Source organism: Oncorhynchus clarkii, chromosome 9 (assembly GCF_045791955.1).
Source record: "Oncorhynchus clarkii lewisi isolate Uvic-CL-2024 chromosome 9, UVic_Ocla_1.0, whole genome shotgun sequence".
NCBI lineage: Eukaryota > Metazoa > Chordata > Actinopteri > Salmoniformes > Salmonidae > Oncorhynchus > Oncorhynchus clarkii.
Window position 1 is genome coordinate 58883949 of NC_092155.1, and position 23894 is coordinate 58907842.

Sequence of the window (23894 nt, forward strand, 5' to 3'; positions counted from 1 at the left end):
TGATAGGAGCATCAAACAATGACATTGACCCAAATGCAAACGGGGAAGGCGATGGAGACAGTAAGGGACGTAAGGGCCATCCTGGTCCACTTATACCAGACACAGTCATTGGTAAGAATCACACTGACACACCTTGGCTACTGCATGGAGGTAGTCTCTAAAATCTCAGATGCATCTTAATGAATTAACAAGTCACCTTGGAATTGCATTAAATGATAAAAACGGGAAAAAACGGAAAACGTTATTTTAATTTGTCAACATTTTAACTAACCGTACAGTAATTGAACTTAGAGTAACATGCAGTAATACAGTTACAGTATCATTTGTATTCCACTTGACATCAAGTGGTTAACCAGTATGCAGTTTACTTAACCATAGTTTTAACAAGCAATATGTATTTTATAAATAAATAAAAACTAAAAATAGTATATAGTTAAAATATTGAATCTCATGCATTATTTTCTAACAAGTTCTTCTGTTCACATGTGTATGTTATCTCTCTGTGACTTATTCAAGTCTGTTCGTATAGAACAGTTTGTTCTTATTAGTAACACTTTTAACAAACCGTTTAAAAACTCTGAGGGGCTGTTTTGGACCTGGTACCGGGTCCAGACAGTTTGGTTACCCCCCACTCCTTGCTTTGGCCATATTCATAGAGTATGCATTGTAGGTAAAGTCACAAAAAGCTCAAACTTTTAGTGTGTATGGAAAAGGTACACCCTAATGGTCATTGTAAAGCAGTGGTCACCAACCGGTCGATTGCGATTGACTTGTCGATCTCCAAGGCCTTTCTAGCCAATCGCCAAACATTTCTATAAAAACCCAACGATAAAGCCTTGTGTTACTATTTTTTTTATTAGTCTCGAGCGGTTGGTGGTAGGTGCAGCCAATTCAGAAGCCCTGCGCGCCGGGTAGGCAAACTGTTGCAATTTCATGTGTCTGAAGGTACAAACTCTGCCTTCCCGGTGGGCCTGGAGAGGAAATCAAGTACACTATGCTACCGCTGGCCAATCAGATTGTTCAGATATCAGAGTCTGCAGTAACGTAGCAGGCATAAAAGAAAGCTACGACAAAATTGATACTGTGAGATTTCAAAACTTTTAAAACCATGACTAGAGAGAGACTGTCAACGAATACAGCAAAGAACTGCTGTTTTTTTGAGTGAGTTCATGTTTAACACTTTGTATTCAGCACTTTGTATTCAACACTTTTATAAGCCATAAAATGTGCGTTCTTCCTATTTCCACTCAGCGCTACAACAAGCAGTGCAGCAGTAATGAATGAGTAGGAAAGTATATCTTGCGTTGTTGTTATTGTGTTGTTGTTATTGTAACGACCCTGGGTTTATAAGCACGGAAATCGACTCTGCTGCACGAGCATGCTTTTGCGGCACAGTCGATAGCGCGCCGGACCTCGGGCTAGAAGGTCGTGGGTCAGAGACCTGCTCCCTGCTGTTTCATTACATTGGTGTCAGAAGTGATCGGAAATCGACTGCTGCACCAGCATGATTTTGCAGCACAGTCGGTAGCGTACCGGACCTCGGGCTAGAAGCGAGACCTGCTCCCTGATGTTTCATTACATTATTAGCGGCTTGGGTCTTTTTTAATTTCAAGGAATATTTCACTTTCTCTGTTCATATGAGTAACAACATGAATTTGTGTATGAGGCAGAAATAATACGGTGCGACTCCAGTTTCGCCATCAGCTGGAAGACAGTGTCCCTTTTTGGTCAGTGTCAGTGGAGGAAAGGGAGAGCGGTGGGTGTTGAGAGACGAACCCTACACGGAACCCACGCTTGCGCCATCGTGCATAAATGTATTTTGTCCCCCCACACCAAACGCAATCACGGCATGCAGGTTAATTAAGGCAGAATACTGCCCCCTTTGGAGGAATTGCGTGCCTATAGTAAACTGAAAAAAAATATAATATAATATAATATATGCATATAATAATAATTATTGGATAGAAAACACTCTAAAGCTTCTAAAACCGTTGGAATTATGTCTGTAAGTATAGCAGAACTCACAGGGCAGGCATTCTTCCAAACTAGTTTTGTGGTCATGAAAGTTGGGGCAACTTTGACGTGATCGCCCCCACCCTTCCCAACCAGCTATGGATCTGGGGACACTTTCTATGTCTTCCACTAGATGTCCTCATTCAGTAGAGCGTTTAATCGTTCAAATCCCGCGAGAATTGGCCCTATGAGAGTGAATTGAGTGAGTGCTGCGAGAAAATACCTGTGCGTTAGGGCGCGAATTGGTCCCAGCCATTCCTTTGTTCCAGCACTCCGGAGGAGAACTAACAATGACCGGTTGAATTGAAAATTGTTTTGTATGTTTACAACATCCTAAAGCTTGATTCTGCACTTAGTTTGACCTGTTTAGTCGACATATAATATGTAATTTTGATGTTTTGATGCACAACTTTTCCGGACCAGAGGACATTTTTGGTGCATTTCAGCTGATATTGTTAGCAGATGCTAATACAAAGACACAAGACTTGAAACCAAACAATGTTTTGGGTAAGTATGAACCCTTCCAGTACATTCTGAACGAAGACCATCAAAGGTAAGGGAATATTTATGCTGAAATTATGTGTTTCTGTTGACTCCAACATAGCGGAGAAATATTGCTTATATCTGAGCGCCGTCTCAGAATATTGAATAGTGAGCGATTTCTGTAACGTTAAAAAGAAATGTAACAAAGCGATTGCATTAAGAAGCAGTGTATCTTTCTAACTATATGTAGAACATGTATATTTAGTCAAAGTTTATGATGTCTATTTACGTTATCTTGCGGCGCTACCTATATTTTCTGCTGACATTTTTGAGTATTTTCTGAACATGAATTCAATGTAAATGGACATTTATGGATATAAATGGCATATTATTGAAGAAGAAAAAAAATGTACTGTGTAACATGTCCTATTACTGTCATCTGATGAAGATTTTCAAAAGGTTAGTGAATGATTTATTTTTTAATCCTGCTTTTATAATTTTATATTTTCTGGGACAAAATGGCTGCCTCTTGTCTTCGTTTCGGTGGTGGTCTAATATAAATATGTGGTGTGTTTTCGCCGTAAAACATTTAACAAATCTGACATGCTGGGTAGATGAACAAGGTGTTTATCTTTCATTTGAGGTATTGGACTTGTTAATGTGTGGAGGTTAAATATTTCTAAGAATATTTTTGCGTTCCATGCGCCACGTGGGAGGGGTCGTTCCCAAAAGGGAACCCTAACCCGTCATCAGGTTAAAATATCAAAACAAACTCTGAACCAATTATATTAATTTGGGGACAGGTCGAAAAGCATTAAACATTTATGGCAATTTAGCTAGCTAGCTTGCACTTGCTAGCTAATGTGTCCTATTTAGCAAGCTTGCTGTTGCTAGCTAATTTGTTCTGGGATATAAACATTGAGTTGTTATTTTACCTGAAATGTACAAGGTCCTCTACTCCGACAATTAATCCACACACTGTGCGAGCAGTGCAAAATAAATGTAGAAATCTATGTTATTCAATTACTGCACCCACACTGCTCGCGCGCGCCAATGAGCATCTGCATTGCTAACGGCTAAAATAGAAGTCAGTTCTATTTCTGATGCAGATCGCGCTGCAAGTCCTGCCTCTCCCATCTCCTCATTGGTTGATAGAAGTAGGTACCCACGTGCCATCTCCTCATTGGTTATACCCACGTGGGTGACTGAAAGATGACCGAAGTCAGTGGCGGTAATGCACCTAATTTAGGAAAGTTGCCAATCTCAATTTAAAGTCAAGAGAAGAAAAGGCCTGGAAGGAGGAGAGATGACTAGAAACGATTCGGTTGACCGTTTTATGTGTGGATTAAGTGGCGGAGTAGAGGATGTGCATTTCAGGTAAAATAACAACTCAATGTTAATATCCCAGGACAAATTAGCTAGCAACAGCAAGCTAGCTAAAAAAGGACAAATTAGCTAGCAAGTGCAAGCTAGCTAGCTAAATTGCCATAAATGTTTAATGCTTTTCGACCTGTCCCCAAATTAATGTAATTGGTTCAGAGTTCGTTTTGATATTTTAACCTGCGTGTCGTTATCGCATTTGGTGTGGGGGGACAAAATGCATTTATGCATGTGTAACAGTTTAACTTTAGTCCGTCCCTTCGCCGGGCTCGAACCAGGGACTCTCTGCACAGATCAACAAGTCACCCACCAAGCATCGTTACCCATCGCTCCACAAAAGCCGCAGCCCTTGCAGAGCAAAGAGAACCACTACTTCAAGGTCTCAAAGCAAGTGACGTCACCGATTAAAATGCTATTAGTGCGCATCACCGCTAACTAGCTAGCCATTTCACATCGGTTACACACGATGGCGCACGCACGCAGCAGGTTTGGGTTCCGTGGGATCCTTGTTTTATTAGTCTGCTGCTCTCTCCCTCTGCTGAGACTGACCATCAGATGCAGGCACCATCAGCCCAGTAAAATAAAAAGCAAATTATTTAAATGTATGCTCACTCAGCTGTGCCTCACAAGTAATACAGCAATGGCTCTATTAATGGTGTGATCATATAGCCTATCTCAAATTTTGAAATACTGTATATATTTTTTTTTTATTCCCGAAAAACAATTAATTGTAGGGAAATGCAGGTAAATTCAAGCAAAGCCAGTATGCGGTGAAAATGTATTGGGCCTAAAGCTTACTGCACAAACCTCATTGCTACAGTACTGTTTTTAATTGGTTAATGTTGCATAGGCTTACATTTTTGAAAGTCATGTTAATAAACAATCAAAGCTGTAGTTCTTGGCATGCATTTTGACTCAGAAAGTGATCTTGACTCAGAAAAGGTTGGTGACCACTGTTGTAAAGAAATGCATTTCCTTCTCCATCCACATTATCTAAAATGCATCCTCCGCATGCGCTGTTGATCTCTCTCACTCGTTTACAATAGGAAAAGTGAATGGGAAAATACATTTGAAGTTTCCTCACCTGTTTATGTCTTATTCCTGAAAGCCGTGATTGCTAGGGTCGTTTTAATATGTCAGGCTTGAAAATCCGTTCGGCCATTTTGGCACAGTGACACATTACCCAAACCAGACGCAACTGGTTTCAAGAGGCCAAGAGACATCTTGTGATCACCTACTGTCATCTAGTGGACGAACTGGGAATCAGACAGGGGATATATTTACATCAATGGATAGGTAGAGGCTTTAGCTTTCTCCTCATATGTATATCATTCCAGTAAGACAACTAATTATTCCTATAAGACGAAAAATGACATTGCACAAGCCCTGCACTTTTGAAATGGCTGTGTTCCTATTTATCCTTTTGGAACAGTAATTGGTGACATATTTTATGAAAACACCTAGACTTTCAAATGTATTATTCTCCAACATTTGACAATTGGAATCCCACAGTTCTTACCTTTCTAACAGTACTAAGCGTGTAGTATACAATATTGTGTAGTTTAGAAAATGCCACCAGAGGGTGTCAAAGTTGAACAGGTTAAGGAATACTTATCTTAAGGTATTTTAAAAGGTTTATAGGTAGTTTATAAGCTGTTGTAGATAGTTTATAAATCTGTAATAAACAGTAATGATACATTGGTAGAAATTGTGCTTCTCATTTATCTGCTAGCCAAATACTGAGCTTATATGACAGCACTGGCTTTACTCACAATAATAATCAATAACATTGCAGTCATATATTAGCTCATTATTTGGCCAGTACCAAATTAACCAATGTGTTATAACTGTATAACAGAATTCTAAACTTTCTATGTGAACTACTAATTAACGGTTTATAAACTACTTGTCAAGCCCTATATAAATCCTTTTAAGTATGCCTAAATGTAAAGAGTTACTGGTTTATTTGTATGTCCCAGTGTTTATTTTGTTCACAATAATATGTCTGTCTGTGTATTTGTTCAATTAACCTGCATATATGGCTGTTTTGTCATATATTTTTATTTGTAGATCTATCTTGTCGTCGTTACCATTACAATCAAGGAATGAATGGATTGTTTCGTTTTATATTTAACCAAACAAAAAGTAATTATGAAAAGTGTCGACAGGATTATTCTAACTTTAAGGCCAAACCACAGATCCCAATGCGAAAATGGGGACAGGAGAAACTGAGTACACTGATGAGTCTGCTAAGTGTTCAGTGCGCACAAGACAAGGCCTTCTGCTGAAAGACAGTGTGATTGGTAAGAGATCACATGTGACGTTGTGTACTGACTGCACGAAGGACATGACGTTCCTACAAGTTTGGGAAATAACTTGGAGAAGTATGATACCGATGAGATGATACTGAAATGTTCATTCAAGGGGAATGTTGAATCTAATCATACATACAGTATCTCAAAATAACCCATGTCTGTTTATTTTTGAGAATGAATGTACAGTATGCAGTCCTCTAACATCAGTAGTATCTTCAATGGAATATCTATTAAACTTTTCTATGTTCCATAAAACTAAACTTTACATATCTACAATAATACGAAAATATATCTAATCCCTGAATCCTGTAGAGGCTTGTTGTGTTGTGTGTTTGTGTATTTCTGTCATGCTTTTTGTGTTCTACTCATAAGACTTTGAAAGCGTCCTTGATTTTCAAATATTCAACAAATATTTGTGAAACAAACAATGGAAACAATATCTGCATGGGAAGACCATTCCAATAACTCTGATACCAGAATCTCCATGCCAACAGCATGGTTGAGGATCTGTTCATCGTGAAAAGACGTCAATAGACACCAACACAACATCTGATCTTATCCAAGTTCAGATTAGAAGACAAAGTATTACTTAGAATGACCTCTCTTGAAAACAATTGGTCAAACATGTTTGTCTGTCCACAACTTTCTGCTTTATATCTTTGTGACATGTTCAAGTTTGTTCATATGTGTAGAACAGTGTTTGTTGGTAAGACTTCACATTAACGAATACTTACCTAAAAGGATTTAAAAGGGGTTTATATGTGGTTTTAAAAAACAGAAACATTAAAGATATAATTTACTCTTTATAAACGACTTATAAACCCCTACAGAAATCCCTTTTAAGTATGCCTTAATGTAAAGTGTTACTGGTTTGTTTGTATGTCCCAATGTATGTTTTGTTCACAATAATATGTCTGAGTGTGTTTTTGTTCTATTAATCTGTGTATATATATGGTTATTTTGTCATGTATTGTTCATTGTTGCTATGTCAAGTCACTGTTTCCATTACAATCATAAAGCGGATGGTTTATTTTCATATTCAATCAAATGAAAAGTAATTGTGGAAAGTGCCATCAAGGTTTTTATTATTTTACGGCCAAACAACAGATCCCAATGTGAAAAGTGGGACAGGAGAAACTGAAGAGTACATTGATGCGGCTGGCATGCATTCAGTGCGCACAAGGCAAGGCCCACTGCTGAAAGACACAGTGATTGGTAAGAGACCATGCGTGATGTCATACACGTGACGTCATGCACTGACTGAATGGAGGAGATGGCGATGGCTTTAACAAGATTTAAGAATAGCCAATAATATGATACTTTTCTGGAATAGATTTCCATAGTCCTATGATAACATCCACAGTATCTTCCTTGTGATGTGTTCTTCTGGGGATATGTTCTATGAAACTTCTATGTTCCGTAGAACTCTTCTGACAAAATGTTACTAGATGGGGCTTAAATATATATGTATTTAGCTATATATCTATGTACAGTAACAGTCAAAAGTTTGGACACACCTACTCATTTAAGAGTGTTTCTTTATTTTTACTATTTTCTACATTGTAGAACAATAGTGAAGACATCAAAACTATGAAATAACACATGGAATCATGTAGTAACCAAAGTAGCCACCCTTTGCCTTGATGACAGCTTTGCATACGCTTGGCATTCTCTCAACCAGCTTCACCTGGAATGCTTTTCCAACAGTCTTGAGTTCCCACATATGCTGAGCACTTGTTGGCTGCTTTTCTTTCACTCTGCGGTTCAAGTCATCCCAACCCATCTCAATTGGGTTGAGGTCAGGTGATTGTGCAGGCCAGGTCATCTGATGCAGCACCATCACTCTCCTTCTTGGTCAAATAGCCCTTACACAGCCTGGAGGTGTGTTGGGTCATTGTCCTGTTGAAAAACAAGTGAGAGTCCCACTAAGCGCAAACAAGATGGGATGGCATATCTCTGCAGAATGCTGTGGTAGCCATGCTGGTTAAGTGTGCCTTGAATTCTAAATAAATCACAGACAGTGTCACCAGCAAAGCACCAGCAAAGCACCATCACACCTCCATGCTTCACGGTGGGAATTACACATGCGGAGATCATCCGTTCACCTACTCTGCTTCTCACAAAGACACGGCGGCTGGAACCCAAAATCTCAAATTTGGACTCATCAGACCAAAGGACAGATTTCCACCGGTCTAATGTCCATTGATCGTGTTTCTTGGCCCAAGCAAGTCTCTTCTTCTTATTGGTGTTCTGTAGTAGTGGTTTGCTTTGCAGCAATTCGGCCTGATTCACGTCTCCTTTGAACAGTTGATGTTGAGATGTGTCTGTTACTTGAACTCTGTAACGCATTTATTTGGGCTGGAATCTGAGATGCAGTTAACACTAATGAGCTTATCCTCTGCAGCAGAGGTAACTCTAGGTCTTCTTTTCCTGTGGTGGTCCTGATGAGAGCCAGTTTCATCATAGCGCATGATGGTTTTTGCGACTGCACTTGAAGAAACTTTCGAAGTTCTTGAACATTTTCGCATTGACTGACCTTCATGTCTTACAGTAATGATGGACTGTCATCTCTCTTTGCTTAGTTGAGCTTTTCTTGCCATAATATGGACTTGGTCTTTTACCAGATAGCGCTATCTTCTGTATACTACCCCTACCTTGTCACAATACAACTGATTGGCTCAAACACATTAAGAAGGAAAGAAATTCCACCAATTAACTTTTAACAAGGCACACCTGTTAATTGAAATGAATTCCAGGTGACTACCTCATGAAGCTGGTTGAGAGAATGCCAAGAATGTGCAAAGCTGTCATCAAGGCAAAGGGTGGCTACTTAAAATATATTTTGATTTGTAATATTTATAATAATATATTTTATTTTGGTTACTACATGATTCCATATGTGTTATTTCATAGTTTTGATTTCTTCCCTATTATTCTACAATGTAGAAAATAGTCAAAATAAAGAAAAACCCTGGAATGAGTTGGTGTGTCCAAACTTTTGACTGGTACTGTATATATATACACAAAAGTATGTGGACACCCCTTCAAATTAGTAGATTTGGCTATTTCAGCCACACCCGTTGCTTACAGGTGTATAAAATCGAGCACACAGCCATGCAATCTCCATAGACAAACATTGGCAATAGAATGGCCTTACTGAACAGCTCAGTGACTTTCAACCAGGCACTGTCATGGATGTCACCTTTCCAACAAGTCAGTTTGTCAAATTCTTGCCCTGCTAGAGCTTCCCTGGTCAACTGTAAGTGCAATTATTGTGAAGTGGAAACAGCTCACCCGCGAAGTGGTAGGCCACACAAGCTCACGGAATGGGACTGCCGATTGCTGAAGCGTGTAGCGAGTAAAAATGGTCTGTCCTTGATTGCAACACTCACTACTGAGTTCCAAACTGCCTCTGGAAGCAACTTCAGCACAAAAACTGTTCATTGAGGGCTTCATAAAATGGGTTTCCATGGCCGAGCAGCCACACACAAGCCTGGAAACACGTTCCCTGGAGTGATGAATCACGCTTCACCATCTGGCAGTCCATCGGAAGAATCTAAGTTTGGCAGATGCCAGGAGAACGCTACTTGCCCCAATGCATAGTACCAACTGTAAAGGTGGTGGAGGAATAATGGTCTGGGGCTGTTTTTCATGGTTCAAGCTAGGCCCCTCATTTCCAGTGAAGGGAAATCTTAACACTACAGCATACAATGACATTCTAGACGATTCTGTGCTTCCAAATTTGTGGCAACAGTTTGGGGAAGGCCCTTTCCTGTTTCAACATTACAATGCCCCGTGCACAAAGCGAGGTCCATACAGAAATAGTTTGTCGAGATCGGTGTGGAAGAACTTGACTGGCCTGCACAGAGCCCTGACCTCAACCCCATCAAACACCTTTGGGATGAATTGGAACGCTGGCTGCGAGCCATGCCTAATTGCCCAACATCAGTGCCCGACCTCACCAATGCTCTTGTTGACTGAATGGAAGCAAGTCCCCACATAAATGTTTCAACATCTAGTGGAAAGCCTTCCTAGAAGAGTGGAGGATGTTATAACAACAAAGGGGGGGCCAACTCCATGATTTTGGAATGAGATGTTTGACGAGCAGGTGTCCGCATACTTTTGGTCATGTAGTGTATATACACTGAGTGTACAAAACATTAGGAACACCTGCTCTTTCCATAACATAAACTGATGAGGCGAATCCAGATGGAAAGCTAAGATCCCTTATTGATGTCACTTGTTAAATCCTCTTAAAGCAGTGTAGATGAAGGGGCCGAGACAGGTTAAAGAAGGAATTTTAAGCTTTGAGACAATTGAGACATGGATTGTGTATGTGCCATTCAGAGGGTGAATGGGCAAAGCAAAAGAGGGAGGGGAGTGCAACTCAATATTTAGGAAGGTGATCCTAATGTGTTGTACACTCAGTGTATATAATCCCTGATCACATTGAGAGGCTTGTTGTGTTGTGTGTTTGGTTATCGCTGCCATGCTTTTTGTGTTCTATTCAAAAGACATTGAAAGCTTCCTTGATTTCCAAATATTTAACAAATTGTTGTAAAACAAACCATGGAAACAGTATATCCATGTCAAGACCATTTTAAGAACTCCAAGCCTACAGCTGATGGGTTCATTTCAGATTTAACAAAATAACATTTTGGAAATTGCTTGCAATATTTGTATTATTTTATGGCCAAATCACAGATCCCAATGGGCAAAGTGGTACAGGAGAAACGGAGGAGTACACTGATGCATCTGGCAAGCGTTCAGAGAGCACAAGGCAAGGCCCACTGCTGAAGGACACAGTGATTGGTAAGAGACCACACGTGACGTCATGTACTGACTGCATGGAGGAGATGGCATTCACATGAGTATCACTCAAGTTTGGGAAATAATTGGAGAAATATGGTACTGTTGTAACAGGATCATCTGTTAACACTGAGAAGATACATGTACCTTAAAGGGGAATGTTGAATCTCATCTCTTACCATACTGTATTTGCGCATCTCAAAGTAACCAAAAGTATGTTCATTTTTGAGAATGGATTTATGTAGTCCTATAATAACATCAATAGAATTTTCCATGCAATGTGTTCTTCTGGGTGGATGTTCTATAAAACTCTTCTATGTTCCATAGAACTCTTCTAACTAAATTGTACATGATGGGGCTTATTTATACAGTATATGTACAGTCAGGTCCATCATTATTGGCACCCTTGATAAAGATGAGCAAAAAAGACTGTATAAAATAAAGAATACAAATACTGAGCTATATTGCATGCAAAAAAAGGACATTTTACATTTTTGTACTAAAACAATTGCTCAGAGAATGATTTTGTTGAACAAGTAATAATAGGATCTCCTGTTTTCAATACTCCAGCACCCTCCCCTTGCAAGGGTAATGATACTGAGTCTTTATCTACGACAAAATCCACTGCTGGTGTACGTGGCCAAAGAGCTCGATTTTCATGTCATCTGACCATAGCACTGGATCCAATCCAAATGCCAATGCCATTTATCAAACTCCAGGCGGTGCTATGGTCAGATGACATGAAACTAGAGCTCTTTGGCCATGCACACCAGTGGTGGGTTTGGCATTGGAAAACAAAAGCATATGCAGAAACGTACCTCATACTTAATATGGTGGTCAATCTTTGATGTCATGGGGCTATTTTTCATCCACTGGTCCTGGGGCAACGGCATCATGAACTTTGCCAAGTACCAGGACATTTTAGCCAAAAACCTTGTTGCCTTTGCCAGGAGGCTGACATTTTGCTGCAAGTAGATCTTCCAGCAAGACAATAACCCCAAGTACTAATCAAAATCCACGAAGAAATGTTTTGCATTTGGACATATCAGTCTCCAGACTCGAACCCCATTGAAAACCTGTGGTTTGAATTGAAGAGAGCAGTCCATTAGAGGACACAAAGGATATCAAGGATCTGGAAAGATTCTGTATGGAAGTATGGTCTAAGATCCCGCCCAACATGTTCTCCAATCTCATAAAACAATTTAGAAAAAAGTTCAGTGTCATTGTCCTCGCAAGGGGAGGGTGCTAGAGTATTGGGTAACACTTTATTTGGATAGTTTGTGTGTAGATGCTCTACAGCAGGGTTTCTCAACTTGAGGCCCGCGAGCCGAATTTGGCCAGTGGGTGATTTTATTTTGCCCCCCAAGTGCTTAAAAAATATATATTTGTATTTTTTATGGTTGGACATAAGACTAAAAACACCAGCAAATCATCTTTATAAAGTGATTAAAATTCGGAAAATCTGTTTGAAAGTATTCCCATGCATAATAGAGAGACACAGTGCCTTCGAAAAGTATTCAGACCCCTTGACTTTTTCTGCATTTTGTTACATTACAGCCTTCATCGAAAATATATCACTTATTATTATTTTACTCAAAAATTCCCTTCATTAATCTACACATGTTACCCCATAATGACAAAGCAAAAACAGTTTTTATTTATTTTTGCAAATGGATTAAAACTATAAAACTTGGGGTGGCAGGTAGCTTAGTGGTTAGAGTGTTGGTCTAGTAACCAAAAGATTGCAAGATTGAATCCCCTGTCGTTCTGCCCCTGAATAAGGCAGTTACCTCACTGTTCCTAGGACGTCATTTAAAATAAGAATTTGTTCTTGAATGACTTCCCTAGTTAAATAAATTTAAAAAATAAATACAATTTATATAAGTATTGAAACGCTTTGCTGTAAGACTAGAAATTGAGCTCAGGTGCATTATGGTTCCATTGATCATCTTTGAGATGTTTCCACAACATGATTGGAGTCCACCTGTGGTAAATTGAATTGATTGGACATTATTTGGAAAGGCATACTTGTCTATTTAAGGTCACAAAGTTGACAGTGCATAGCATGTCAGAGCAAAAATCAAGCCATGAGGTCAAAGGAATTGTCTGTAGAGCTCAGAAACAGGATTGTGTCGAGGTACAGATCTGGGAAAGGGTACCAAAAAAATTTCTGTACCATTGAAGGTCCCCAAGAACACAGTGGCCTCCATCAATCTTAAGTGGAAGACGTTTGGAACCACCAAGACTCTTCCTAGAGCTGGCCACCCGGCCAAACGGATCAATCGGGGCTTTGGTCAGGGAGGTGACCAACACCCCGATGGTCTGACTGAGCTTCAGAGTTCCTTTGTGGAGATGGGAGAACGTTCCAGAAGGACAACAATCTCTGCAGTACTCTACCAATCAGGCCTTTATAGTAGAGTGGCCAGACAGAAGCCACTCCTCAGTAAAAGGCACATGACAGCCGGCTTGGAGTTTGCCAAAATGCACCTAAAGACTCTGAGGCCATGAGAATCAAGATTTGTCACTTCTGGAGAAAACCTGGCACCATCCCTACGGTGAAGCATTGCTGTGGCAGTATCATGCTGTGGGATGTTTTTCAGCGGCAGGGACTGGGAGACTAGTCAGGATCGAGTGAAAGATGAACGGGCCAAAGTACAGAGAAATCCTTGATGAAAACCTGCTCCAGAGCACTCAGGATCTCAGACTAGGGAGAAGGTCTACCTTCCAACAGTACAACAATCCTAAGCACACAGCCAAGACAAAGCAGGAGTAGCTTTGGGACAAGTTTCTGAATGTCCTTGAGTGGCCCGGCCAGAGCCTGGACTTGAACCCGATCGAACATCTCTGGAGAGACCTGAAAATAGCTCTGCAGCAACACTCCCCATCCAACCCCATCCAACCTGACAGAGCTTGAGAGGATCTTCAGAGAAGAATTGGAGAAACTCCAAGTTTGTAGCGTTATACCCTAGAAGACTCGAGGTTGTAATTACAGCCAAAGGTGCTACAACGAAGTACTGAGTAAAGGGTCTGAATACTTATGTAAATGTGATATTTCAGGAGTTTTTTTATATATATATTAACAAACATAAAAAAAAAACAGTTTTTGCTTTGTCATTATGGAGTGTTGTGTGTAGATTTATGAGGACAAAAATCAATTTAATCAATTTTAGAATAAGGCTGTAACCTAAGAAAATGTAAAACATGTCATGGGGTCTGAATACTTTCCGAAGGCACTGTATATGTGATCGTATACAAATGTAAGCAAGGTTTGAAAATATTATGTTTTAGTCAAATATTATATCTGTTTGGGCTTCTTGCGGTCAATTTGCAGTCTTCAAATTATTTGTAATTATGTTCCTGCTGTCTTACCATCCGCTCAAGTCCACAATTGCCCAATGGCTGAATCTAGTTGATGATCCCTGCTCTACAGATTATCTACAGACTATCAATAACATTTCAACTTACCCTAACCCTAGCCAAAACTTGAACCCGTAACCTCCCTAACCCTAATTCTAAGCTTAACCCTTATTCTAAACCTAACCTAACTCTAACCTTAGCAAGAAGTTGCTTATCAACAGGTAGTTTGTTGACAGTATAACCTAAATAAAGTGTGACCAAATCTGTTTCTCTGAGCAATTGTATTAGTATAAAATAATATAATGTCCCCATTTTTTGCAGCATACAATATTGATCAGTATTTGTATTATTTATTTTAAATAGTCATTTTTGCTCATCTTTATCAAGGGTATATGTACAGTACCAATCAAAAGTTTGGACACACCTACTCATTCAAGGGTTTTTCTATATTTTTACTATTTTCTACATTGTAGAATAATAGTGAAGACATCACAACTATGACATAACACACATGGAATCATTCAGTAACCAATAAAGTGTTGAGATTCTTCAAAGTAGCCAACCTTTATTTTGATGACAGCTTTGCACACTCTTGGCATTCTCTCAGTCATCTGGAATTCATTCCAATTAACAGGTGTGCATTGTTAAAAGTTCATTTGTGGAATTTATTTCCTTCTTAATGCGTTTGAGCCATCAGTTGTGTTGTGAAAAGGTATGGGTGGTATACAGGAGATAGCCCTATTTGGTAAAAAATAAAGAAAAACCCTTGAATGAGTAGGTGTGTCCAGACCTTTTACTGGTACTGTGTATTTATACAGTATATAAAATCCCTGATCTCATAGAGTGGCTTTTTGTGTTGTGCGTTCCTGTATCTCTGTCATGCTTTTTGTGTTCTATTCACAATAAATGTAATGCTTTCTTCCAACCCTAACCTTACAGCTGATGGTTTCATTTCATAATTTAACAAAATGCTAAGTACTTTTGGAAATTGCTTGCAAGGTTATTATTTTACGGCCAAATCACAGATCCCAATGCTCAAAGTGGTACAGAAGAAACTGAGCAGTACACTGATGTGTCTGGCAAGCGTTCAGAGCGCACAAGGCAAGGCCCACTGCTGAAGGACACAGTGATTGGTAAGAGACCACACGTGACGTCATGTACTGACTGCATGGATGAGATGGCATTCACATGAGTATCACTAAAGTTTGGGAAATAATTGGAGAAATATGACACTGTTGTAACAGGGTCATCTGTTACACTGATAAGAGATGATACTGAGAATATTCATGTACCTTAAAGGGGAATGTTGAATCTCATCTCTTACCATACTGAATGTGAAAATCTCAAAGTAACCAAAAGTATGATTTATGTAGTCCTATAATAACATCAATATAATTTTCTATGCAATGTGTTCTTCTGGGTGGATGTTCTATGAAACTCTTCTATGTTCCATAGAACTATTCTAACTATTCTGTAGATGGAGCTAAAGAAATGTACTTCTAATTACTGTTATCTTAAAAAAATAAGATCTGATGCCATAGAAATGCTTGTTGTGTTGTGTGTTTGTGTGCATTATTGTAATGCTTTACAGATGAAGTCGGAAGTTTACATACACTTAGGCTGGAGTCATTCAAACTCGTTTTTCAACCACAAAAATCTTGTTAACAAACAAGTTGGTTAGGACATCTACTTTGTGCATGACACAAGTTTCCAACAATTGTTTACAGACAGATTATTTCACTTATAATTCACTGTGTCATAATTCCAGTGGGTCAGAAGTAAACATACACTAAGTTGACTGTGCCTTTAAACAGCTCGGAAAATTCCAGAAAATTATGTAATGGCTTTACAAGCATCTGAAAGGCCAATTAACATAATTTGAGTCAATTGGAGGTGTACCTGTGGATGTATTTCAAGGCCTACCTTAAAACTCAGTGCCTCTTTGCTTGACATCATGGGAAAATCCAAAGAAATCAGCCAATACCTCAGAAAAAAATTGTAGACCTGATTCATCATTGGAAGCAATTTCCAAACTCCTGAAGGTACCACATTCATCAGTACAAACAATAGTACTGCTCAGGAAGGAGACGCATTCTGTCTCCTAGAGATGAATGTACATTGGTTTCAAAATGTGCAAATTAATCCCAGAACAAAGGACCTTGTGAAGATGCTGGAGGAAACAGGTACACAGGTATCTACTATATCCACAGTAAAACGAGTCCTATATCGACATAACCTGAAAAGCTGCTCCGCAAGGAAGAAGCCACTGCTCCAAAACCGCCATAAAAAAGCCAGACTACGGTTTTAACCTGCACATGGGGACAAAGATCGTACTTTTTGGAGAAATGTCCTCTGTCTGATGAAACAATAATGGCCATGAAGACCATCATTATGTTTTGAGGAAAGCACGGGGGTGGCAACATCATGTTTTGGGGGTGCGTTGCTGCAGGAGGGACTGGTGCACTTCACAAAATAGATGGCTCACGAGGAAGGAAAATTATGTGGCTATATTGAAGCAACATCTCAAGACATCAGTCAGGAAGTTAAAGCTTGGTTGCAAATGTGTCTTCCAAATGGACAATGAACCCAAGCATACTTCCAAAGTTGTGGCAAAATGGCTTAAGAACAACAAAGTCAAGGTATTGGAGTGGCCAAAACAATTCCCTGACCTCAATTATATAGAAAATTTGTGGGCATAACTGCAAAAGCGTATGCGAGCAAGGAGGCCTACAAACCTGACTCAGTTACACCAGCTCTGTCAGGATGAATGGGCCAAAATTCACCCAACTTAATGTGGGAAGCTTGTGGAGGCTACCCGAAATGCTTGACCCATGTTAAACAATTTAAAGGCCTTCCTTTCACACGCTTTTCAGTTCTGCCCACAGGTACACCTCCAGTTGACTGAAATTATGTCAATTAGCCTATCAGAAGCTTCTAAAGCCATGACATAATTTTCTGTAATTTTCCGAGCTGTTAAAAGGCACAGTCAACTGTATGTAAACTTCTGACCCGCTGGAATTGTGATACAGTGAATTAATCTGTCTGTAAACAATTGTTGGAAAAATTACTTGTGTCATACACATAGTAAATATCCTAACCGACTTGCCAAAACTATAGTTTGTTAACAAGAAATGTGTGGAGTGGTTGAAAAACAAGTTTTAATGACTCCAACCTAAGTGTATGTAAACTTCCGACTTCAACTGTACATTTTCTGGTCTAACCATTATCCTACTCAAGACAGCCCAAATAATAATTTATTCAGAGCACTACAAAATGGCATTAGATGTTAACATCACATCTGGTAAGTATGTCTGATCCAAATGTAATAAAACCAGTCTTAAGTCCCTAATTGTTTGCTGTTGTGTATGCCAGATCCAGGAGTTCAGTTCGTAAGCGGGTTGTCAAATGTCCATGCCCTCATTGGCCAGCCTGCAGAACTGATGTGTAAGCTGAGCAATGATAATTGTGAAGGGACCTGGTACAGAGATAGCAAGAAGGTTAGACTGAATTATCTTTGTCATTCTCACCCCCCAATATATTTTTATTTGATAATATCTTAAGATAAATTATAATATATATATCCCTGACAGTTGACAGCAGATGATGGACACATAATGTCCAGAGATGGTGCAAACCACAAGCTGGTCATCAACCGTTGTCAGGAGGAAGACTCTGGAAAATACCGCTTTGAGGCAGACGGGCGTAAAACTGAGGCAATGCTGAATGTGGAAGGTTAGAAAACGAAAGGCCTTCATTTTGGTTATATGTACAATACAATGTCTACACTGTCTCAACATAATTTGAGTAGCCATTTCACAATACTCAAATTATAAAATCATTATGCACTTAAAAAAAGTTAGTATTTAGATATTTTAGTATTCAGATAAAAAAAAAAAATTGCAGTTGAGTCAAATGTCAGTTACATTGCATGATCTGTGTCCTATTCAGACCCTCCCAGGTTTGACCCTGATGATCTGTCTGCGTTCTCTCAGCCGGTCATAGTCAAAGTGGGGAATAGCACCACTTTCAAACTGCCCTTTGTGGGCCGCGAGCCCATGAAGATCCAGTGGTACAGAAATGGAGAGGAGCTCCTGGACGATAACACCACCAAGATAGAGAAGTCCTTCACCCAAAGCCGCCTGCTCCTCAGCAAGTGCCAGCGCAAAGACACTGGAGAGATCAAGATCAAGCTCAAGAACGAACATGGTACCATGGAGGCTATCTCAAGACTCATTGTCCTCGGTGAGTTGAGAAATGGAACCAATGTTTGAATTAGTTCAATTCAAGAACGATGATTGAACGGTCTCAGTTCAATCATTGTTCAGAGATATTCAGGTGTATCTGTGCTGTGGACAGTCAGTTCTCTCTCTTAAATTCCAATGCAGAGACATGACTGCAGACTGTTTTGGCTAGGGTAATGTGACCTCTCTCTCTTTCTGTCTGATCTGGTAGACAAACCCACTGCGCCCCAGGGCCCTGTGGAGGTCCTCGAAAGCACAGCCTCTTGTATTCATATCAAATGGAGAGCTCCAAAGGACGACGGTGGCTGCCCAGTAATAAACTACAACCTGGAGCGCCAGCAAGTTGGCCGCAACACTTGGAAGAAGCTGGGGGACATCCCTGGCGTGCCCGAATACAAGGATAACGACGTGGAACACGGCAGGAAGTATTGCTATCGTATCAGGGTGGTCACCGAGGAGGGCGTTAGTGAGATGATGGAGACTGATGACCTCACGGCTGGCACCTTGGGTGAGCTAGTTGTAGGTTTAGTAGGTTTATAGTGGATGTCAACAATGTCACGTAAGTGGTTATATGTTGTCATTAGAATCTACTTCAAAAGTTGTGCTTACGATAACCTTATTTGGGTATTATAACAGAACATTTTGAAAAGTGTTACCCATACACGAAATGTTATGTAATTTCTCTGAAATATCTCAGCCTTTCCTAGCAGCCCTGCCCCACCAAAAGTGGCTAGTGCTTTTAACAACTGCATCAACCTGACATGGTCTACCCCGACCGACACTGGCGGGTCTCGCATCCTGGGCTACAACTTGGAAAAACGCAAGAAGGGGAGTAATCTTTGGAGTCCTGTCAACCCTACAGATGAGCCTATCCAAGGTCTCTTCTTTTAGTGAATTAGGGGCGTTAGTATACCACAGCTTCTTTGGTTTAATGAATTCAATTGTATTGGACTTTCTATGACTGATTCTGTTTCTCCTCACTACTAGAAAAGAAACGCGCAGTGACAGATGTTGTAGCAGGGAACGAATACGAGTTCAGAGTTTATGCTATCAATGTCTCTGGACTCAGCGAGCCCAGTTCCCCTTCAGAGTTTATTTTCGCAAAAGACCCAAAGAGTAAGTCATACATCCTTTCAAAGTGCGAGCAACATGTACAACTATAATAAAACACCATATTTTCTGAAATAATTGTTTATTTAGATGCTTGTTTATACTGTTAATTTGTTTGAAGTCAATGATGTATGGCCATTAGATTTACGACTTTGTGTTTGTTTTAGATCCCCCAGGGAAAGTGGAAGATCTTAAGGTGGCAGACACATCCTACACCGCCCTCTCCCTGTCCTGGAACAAACCCACAGAGGAAGTGGGGGTCCAGGATGAGGCCAAAGGGTATTTTATAGAGGTCAGGCAGGCTGAGTGCATTGACTGGACCCGCTGTAACATCACCCCCATCATCTTGACCACCTTCACTGTGAAAAGCCTGAAGGCCATGGCCATGTACTGGATCAGGGTGATCGCTATCAATGACGGAGGAGAAGGAGTGCCCCAGGATCTGGACAACTACATCCTGGCCATGCCTCCACCTGGTGGGTGACGATGATGCGTTCATTGGGAATATGTTGTATTGTTTGTCTGTTTTAGCCTACATTGGGGATAATCACCCAAGAAGCCTACGTAAGTAAGAGTTACATAAGATGAGTTTCAAATGTCCTCATTTATTTTTGTCACTGTTTTTTCAGTGAGACCATGCTTCACCGATAATAAGATGAAGAGTTTCATGGTGGTGAGAGCTGGAAATTCTGTCAGGATCCTCTTAAACTTTGAGGTAAGAGGGTAAGAGGTGAAACTGGTAATTGGCATATGCTTTAAGAGCATGTGCAATGCATGCTATCTTGATGTTTTAAATCCTGATTATGTTTTAATCATCTTGTTATTAACAGGCATCCCCATGGCCAGAAGTCATGTGGCTGAAGGACGATGTTCCTTTGCTGAAGCGGGTCAATATCTCCAACTCTGAATCGTCATCTCAACTTCTGATCACTTCCTCTGAGCGCTCTGATTCAGGGATCTACACCATAGTGGTCAAAAATCTAGTGGGCCAGGAGAGCTTCAGCGTGGAGGTCAGGGTTACAGGTACAGTAACATACAGTAAAGCTTTCCTAGTGTGTTTCAGACTGAGAAGGGATTGGAACTTGCACAAGATGAAAAAGACAGCCAAGGCCCGCACTCACAAAGAAAGTATTTTAAATATCAGCAGTCACAATGAACATCGGCCATAAGTGAATCAACAACAATTACCACCTAATGATAGAATGTCCTCGCGAAGTGTAACATCATACTGACTATCATCTCTGATTCTGGCTGTAGATGATCCCAAGCCTCCAGGACCAGTAGAACTTGAGGAGAACGTCCCAGGCACTGTGACTGTGATTTGGGAGCCATCCCCTGATGAGAAGCGTGACGACCACCTTCACTACTCTGTGTCTAAACGGGACTCCACCAAAGGCTCATGGAGCACGGTGGCCGACCGGCTCTTCAACAACAAGTTCACGGCTTGTAACATTATGCCTGGCAGGGAGTACCACTTCAGGGTCTACGCCAAGAATGACATGGGCATGTCTGCTCCGTCTGAGTCTCCCACTTGGGGAAGCGAGAGGAGGAAAGGTATTAGAAGCCAGGCAGAGAGAGATACTTTGCCATATAAATAAGTCATATAAATCAGCTTTTATGGATAGACAGGTACTAATAACAGTATAATCAATAGCAGTCATTAAGCTCAACATTTGACAAGTACTAATGTGCTATTATAACGGTTTATTACAAATGTATGAACAATCTATGAACCCTTTATAAAATGCTGCTATTTTAACTTAAGCATTACATGACATGTAAGATGAGCATTTTACCTTTCTGCCATGTTTCTTCTCTAGACACATTTGTGGTAAACATACCAGCCTACAAAACGTGTGATTTGCGGACCGCTCCAGCCTTCCTTGTGCCACTGAGACAGCACACAGCACCCAAAGGCTACGAGTGCTATATGAGCTGTGCCATAAAGGGAAATCCCAAGCCTCGCGTCACTTGGTACCGCAACAATATCAGCCTCAACACTAACACCAACTACTTGATCACGAACATCTGTGGTGTCTGCTCCTTGCTGATACTCCGTGTGACCCCCAAAGACTGGGGCGAGTACAGCATCCAAATAGAAAGTTCCCTGGGGAGGGCCGAGTCCTCCACCAAACTCACAGTCAGAGGTGAGAACTCCACTTACTGCTCTGAGAAACATGTTTAGTGCCTCGGTGTGAGTTAGAATATTATTTAATGTAATTCAAATAGGGTAATATTGTTTCTCTCTCTCTCTTGCTCACAGAATGAAGAAACATTTTACAGTGCTTCAGTATGTAGAGGCGTTATTATGTATCAAGGTGGAAAATGTCAATTTTGTTATATGATTGAATTAAGTTATTTTCCAAAATGCATGACTGTACTGCTTGTAAGACATGCACTGTGTTTGTTAAGGCTAGTAAGTAAAAATGACAAGAGTGATCGTTTTTGATCATTATGTTTGATGTGGATATTTCACGACCTAAAAGGACCCGAATCGAGATGGCATTGACCCATCCTGGGAGTTGGGGTTTCCTAGACTTAAATTAATTCTGATCCTAAATCACTTTATTACCAAAACCCTCTCCAATTTTGTTGCAATGTTAAACATACTAATTTCATGCTGAATAATGTTGACATTCCGAATAAAAACATACTAGAAAGTGACCGAAAGTGTACACACACACACACACACACACATACAGAAAGTGTTGTGTAAAGCCTGTGGAAGGGATGGCAATAGACATGAATGCAGTGGACAGATTACTGTAGGTCCCATGAAATACTAAATATGACCACAGAAAATAACTGAGCTGTGCTGTCAATTCTTTTGAGAACTCAACTATGTCACTTGTAACATGCAATGCAAATAAAGGGTTTGGCAAAGTTGTTGTAATTGTGAAATGTTTTTTAAGGCTTTTTGAAAGACACAAAATTAAGATTTACAACACACATCCCCCCCACCTCTATAGAGCCTATTCATAATTTAGGCTACATACTGATAATTGTGTACTCAGTCACTAAGAAGCTACATGACATTGTCATGACGTTGGCCTGGGGGTAGGTTTATGAAGTTCATAAATACCTCTTCCCCCCTTTTTCCTCTCTACCCTACTGATGTTACATTTGCAAACCCCTTTGGTTAACATAGAGATTCTGGGAACATCAGAAGGTGGGGGGAAATTAACTATATTCTGGTAATCCGACCAATTGAGCATATGCGGTGGTACTTTGTCATCTGAGACATTCTCATCAATGATAAGATGACATAAACTCTACAGTGGAAAGTCTACACATCAGAGTTATCGGATTCACATGGAATTGTTGTTCAATTTAAATGTTTGAATATGAAATTATTCGTGATGGGATGAAATGTGATTTTAGCTTCTAAAATGTGAGATTTGGGATTTCATAAGGTTAGGGATATGCTCAATCAGTGGCCCGCCCCTGTGAAGGGACATGGGCTATAAAACTTTTCAAACACGCCCTCCTCTCCCTTCCTATGTAAAGCCTTGACGACACTGTAACCTCCTGTTCCGAGGATGTGAGGACGACGGTCAGATAATAACTACAGAACGAAGCCAACATCAGCATGAGCTTTGGTTGCGAATGGTATGAACTTTGAACACTTATTCACTTAAGAATTGATACCTCCTAGCTGTTGAGTTAGCAACAGCAGCTGCAAACGCAGGTTAGGAAGGAACAGACAGAGTATTCCGTCTACCACACAACGATGTTACTACAACGTATCCAATTTACCAGCAGAGACATTCTTCAAAGGACAAAGGACTCGGTTGGGCAACACAGCCTTCCATCTACCACCAACCTACTGAAGCGCAGCTCAGTAAATATTTAGTGCATTTTCCTTTTCCAAATGGGTGGTAATTTAGAATGCATAAGATACTCTATTTACGATAGCACAGCTTCTCCCTGTGTCCCTCAGTCTTCCCGCTCGTTCACTCAAACCCAGTCCCTTTTCTTTTGTGTAACCAGCTGTCATATCTGTTCCACCAGCTAGGGACGTTTTCCTTTATGACGTAATTTGTAATCAAGTTATGATTAATTATGTGTTTGTGTAATTCTGTGTGATTAGTTAGGTATTTAGTAAATAAATAATTAAACCCAATTTTGTATTGCTGATTCAACTTGTTAGCCAGGGTTCGTGAAGATAACCAAGAATTTACAACTT

The 23894-nt window shown here is 40.2% G+C and overlaps 1 protein-coding gene across 19 annotated transcripts in view; it reads left to right on the forward strand.

The window, feature by feature from the left end:
• Window positions 1-22591, forward strand: part of LOC139416625 (immunoglobulin-like and fibronectin type III domain-containing protein 1) — a 44370-nt gene extending 21779 nt beyond the window's left edge. For 11 of the 19 annotated variants that reach the window (XM_071165509.1, XM_071165511.1, XM_071165522.1 and 8 more), the window contains 16 exons: window positions 7-111; window positions 7299-7406; window positions 10896-11003; window positions 15383-15490; window positions 17730-17854; window positions 17948-18089; window positions 18306-18599; window positions 18810-19106; window positions 19296-19475; window positions 19586-19714; window positions 19876-20184; window positions 20338-20423; window positions 20539-20731; window positions 20966-21262; window positions 21529-21855; window positions 21972-22591. In XM_071165509.1, coding sequence (XP_071021610.1) covers window positions 7-111; window positions 7299-7406; window positions 10896-11003; window positions 15383-15490; window positions 17730-17854; window positions 17948-18089; window positions 18306-18599; window positions 18810-19106; window positions 19296-19475; window positions 19586-19714; window positions 19876-20184; window positions 20338-20423; window positions 20539-20731; window positions 20966-21262; window positions 21529-21855; window positions 21972-21976 — 2813 coding nt within the window. In that variant the 3' untranslated portion in view covers window positions 21977-22591. Of the gene's footprint in view, window positions 1-6; window positions 112-6074; window positions 6180-7298; window positions 7407-10895; window positions 11004-15382; window positions 15491-17729; window positions 17855-17947; window positions 18090-18305; window positions 18600-18809; window positions 19107-19295; window positions 19476-19585; window positions 19715-19875; window positions 20185-20337; window positions 20424-20538; window positions 20732-20965; window positions 21263-21528; window positions 21856-21971 lie in introns of all 19 variants that reach the window. The other 8 variants (XM_071165510.1, XM_071165516.1, XM_071165512.1 and 5 more) reach the window with 4 other exon arrangements.
• Window positions 22592-23894: the final 1303 nt, after the last annotated feature.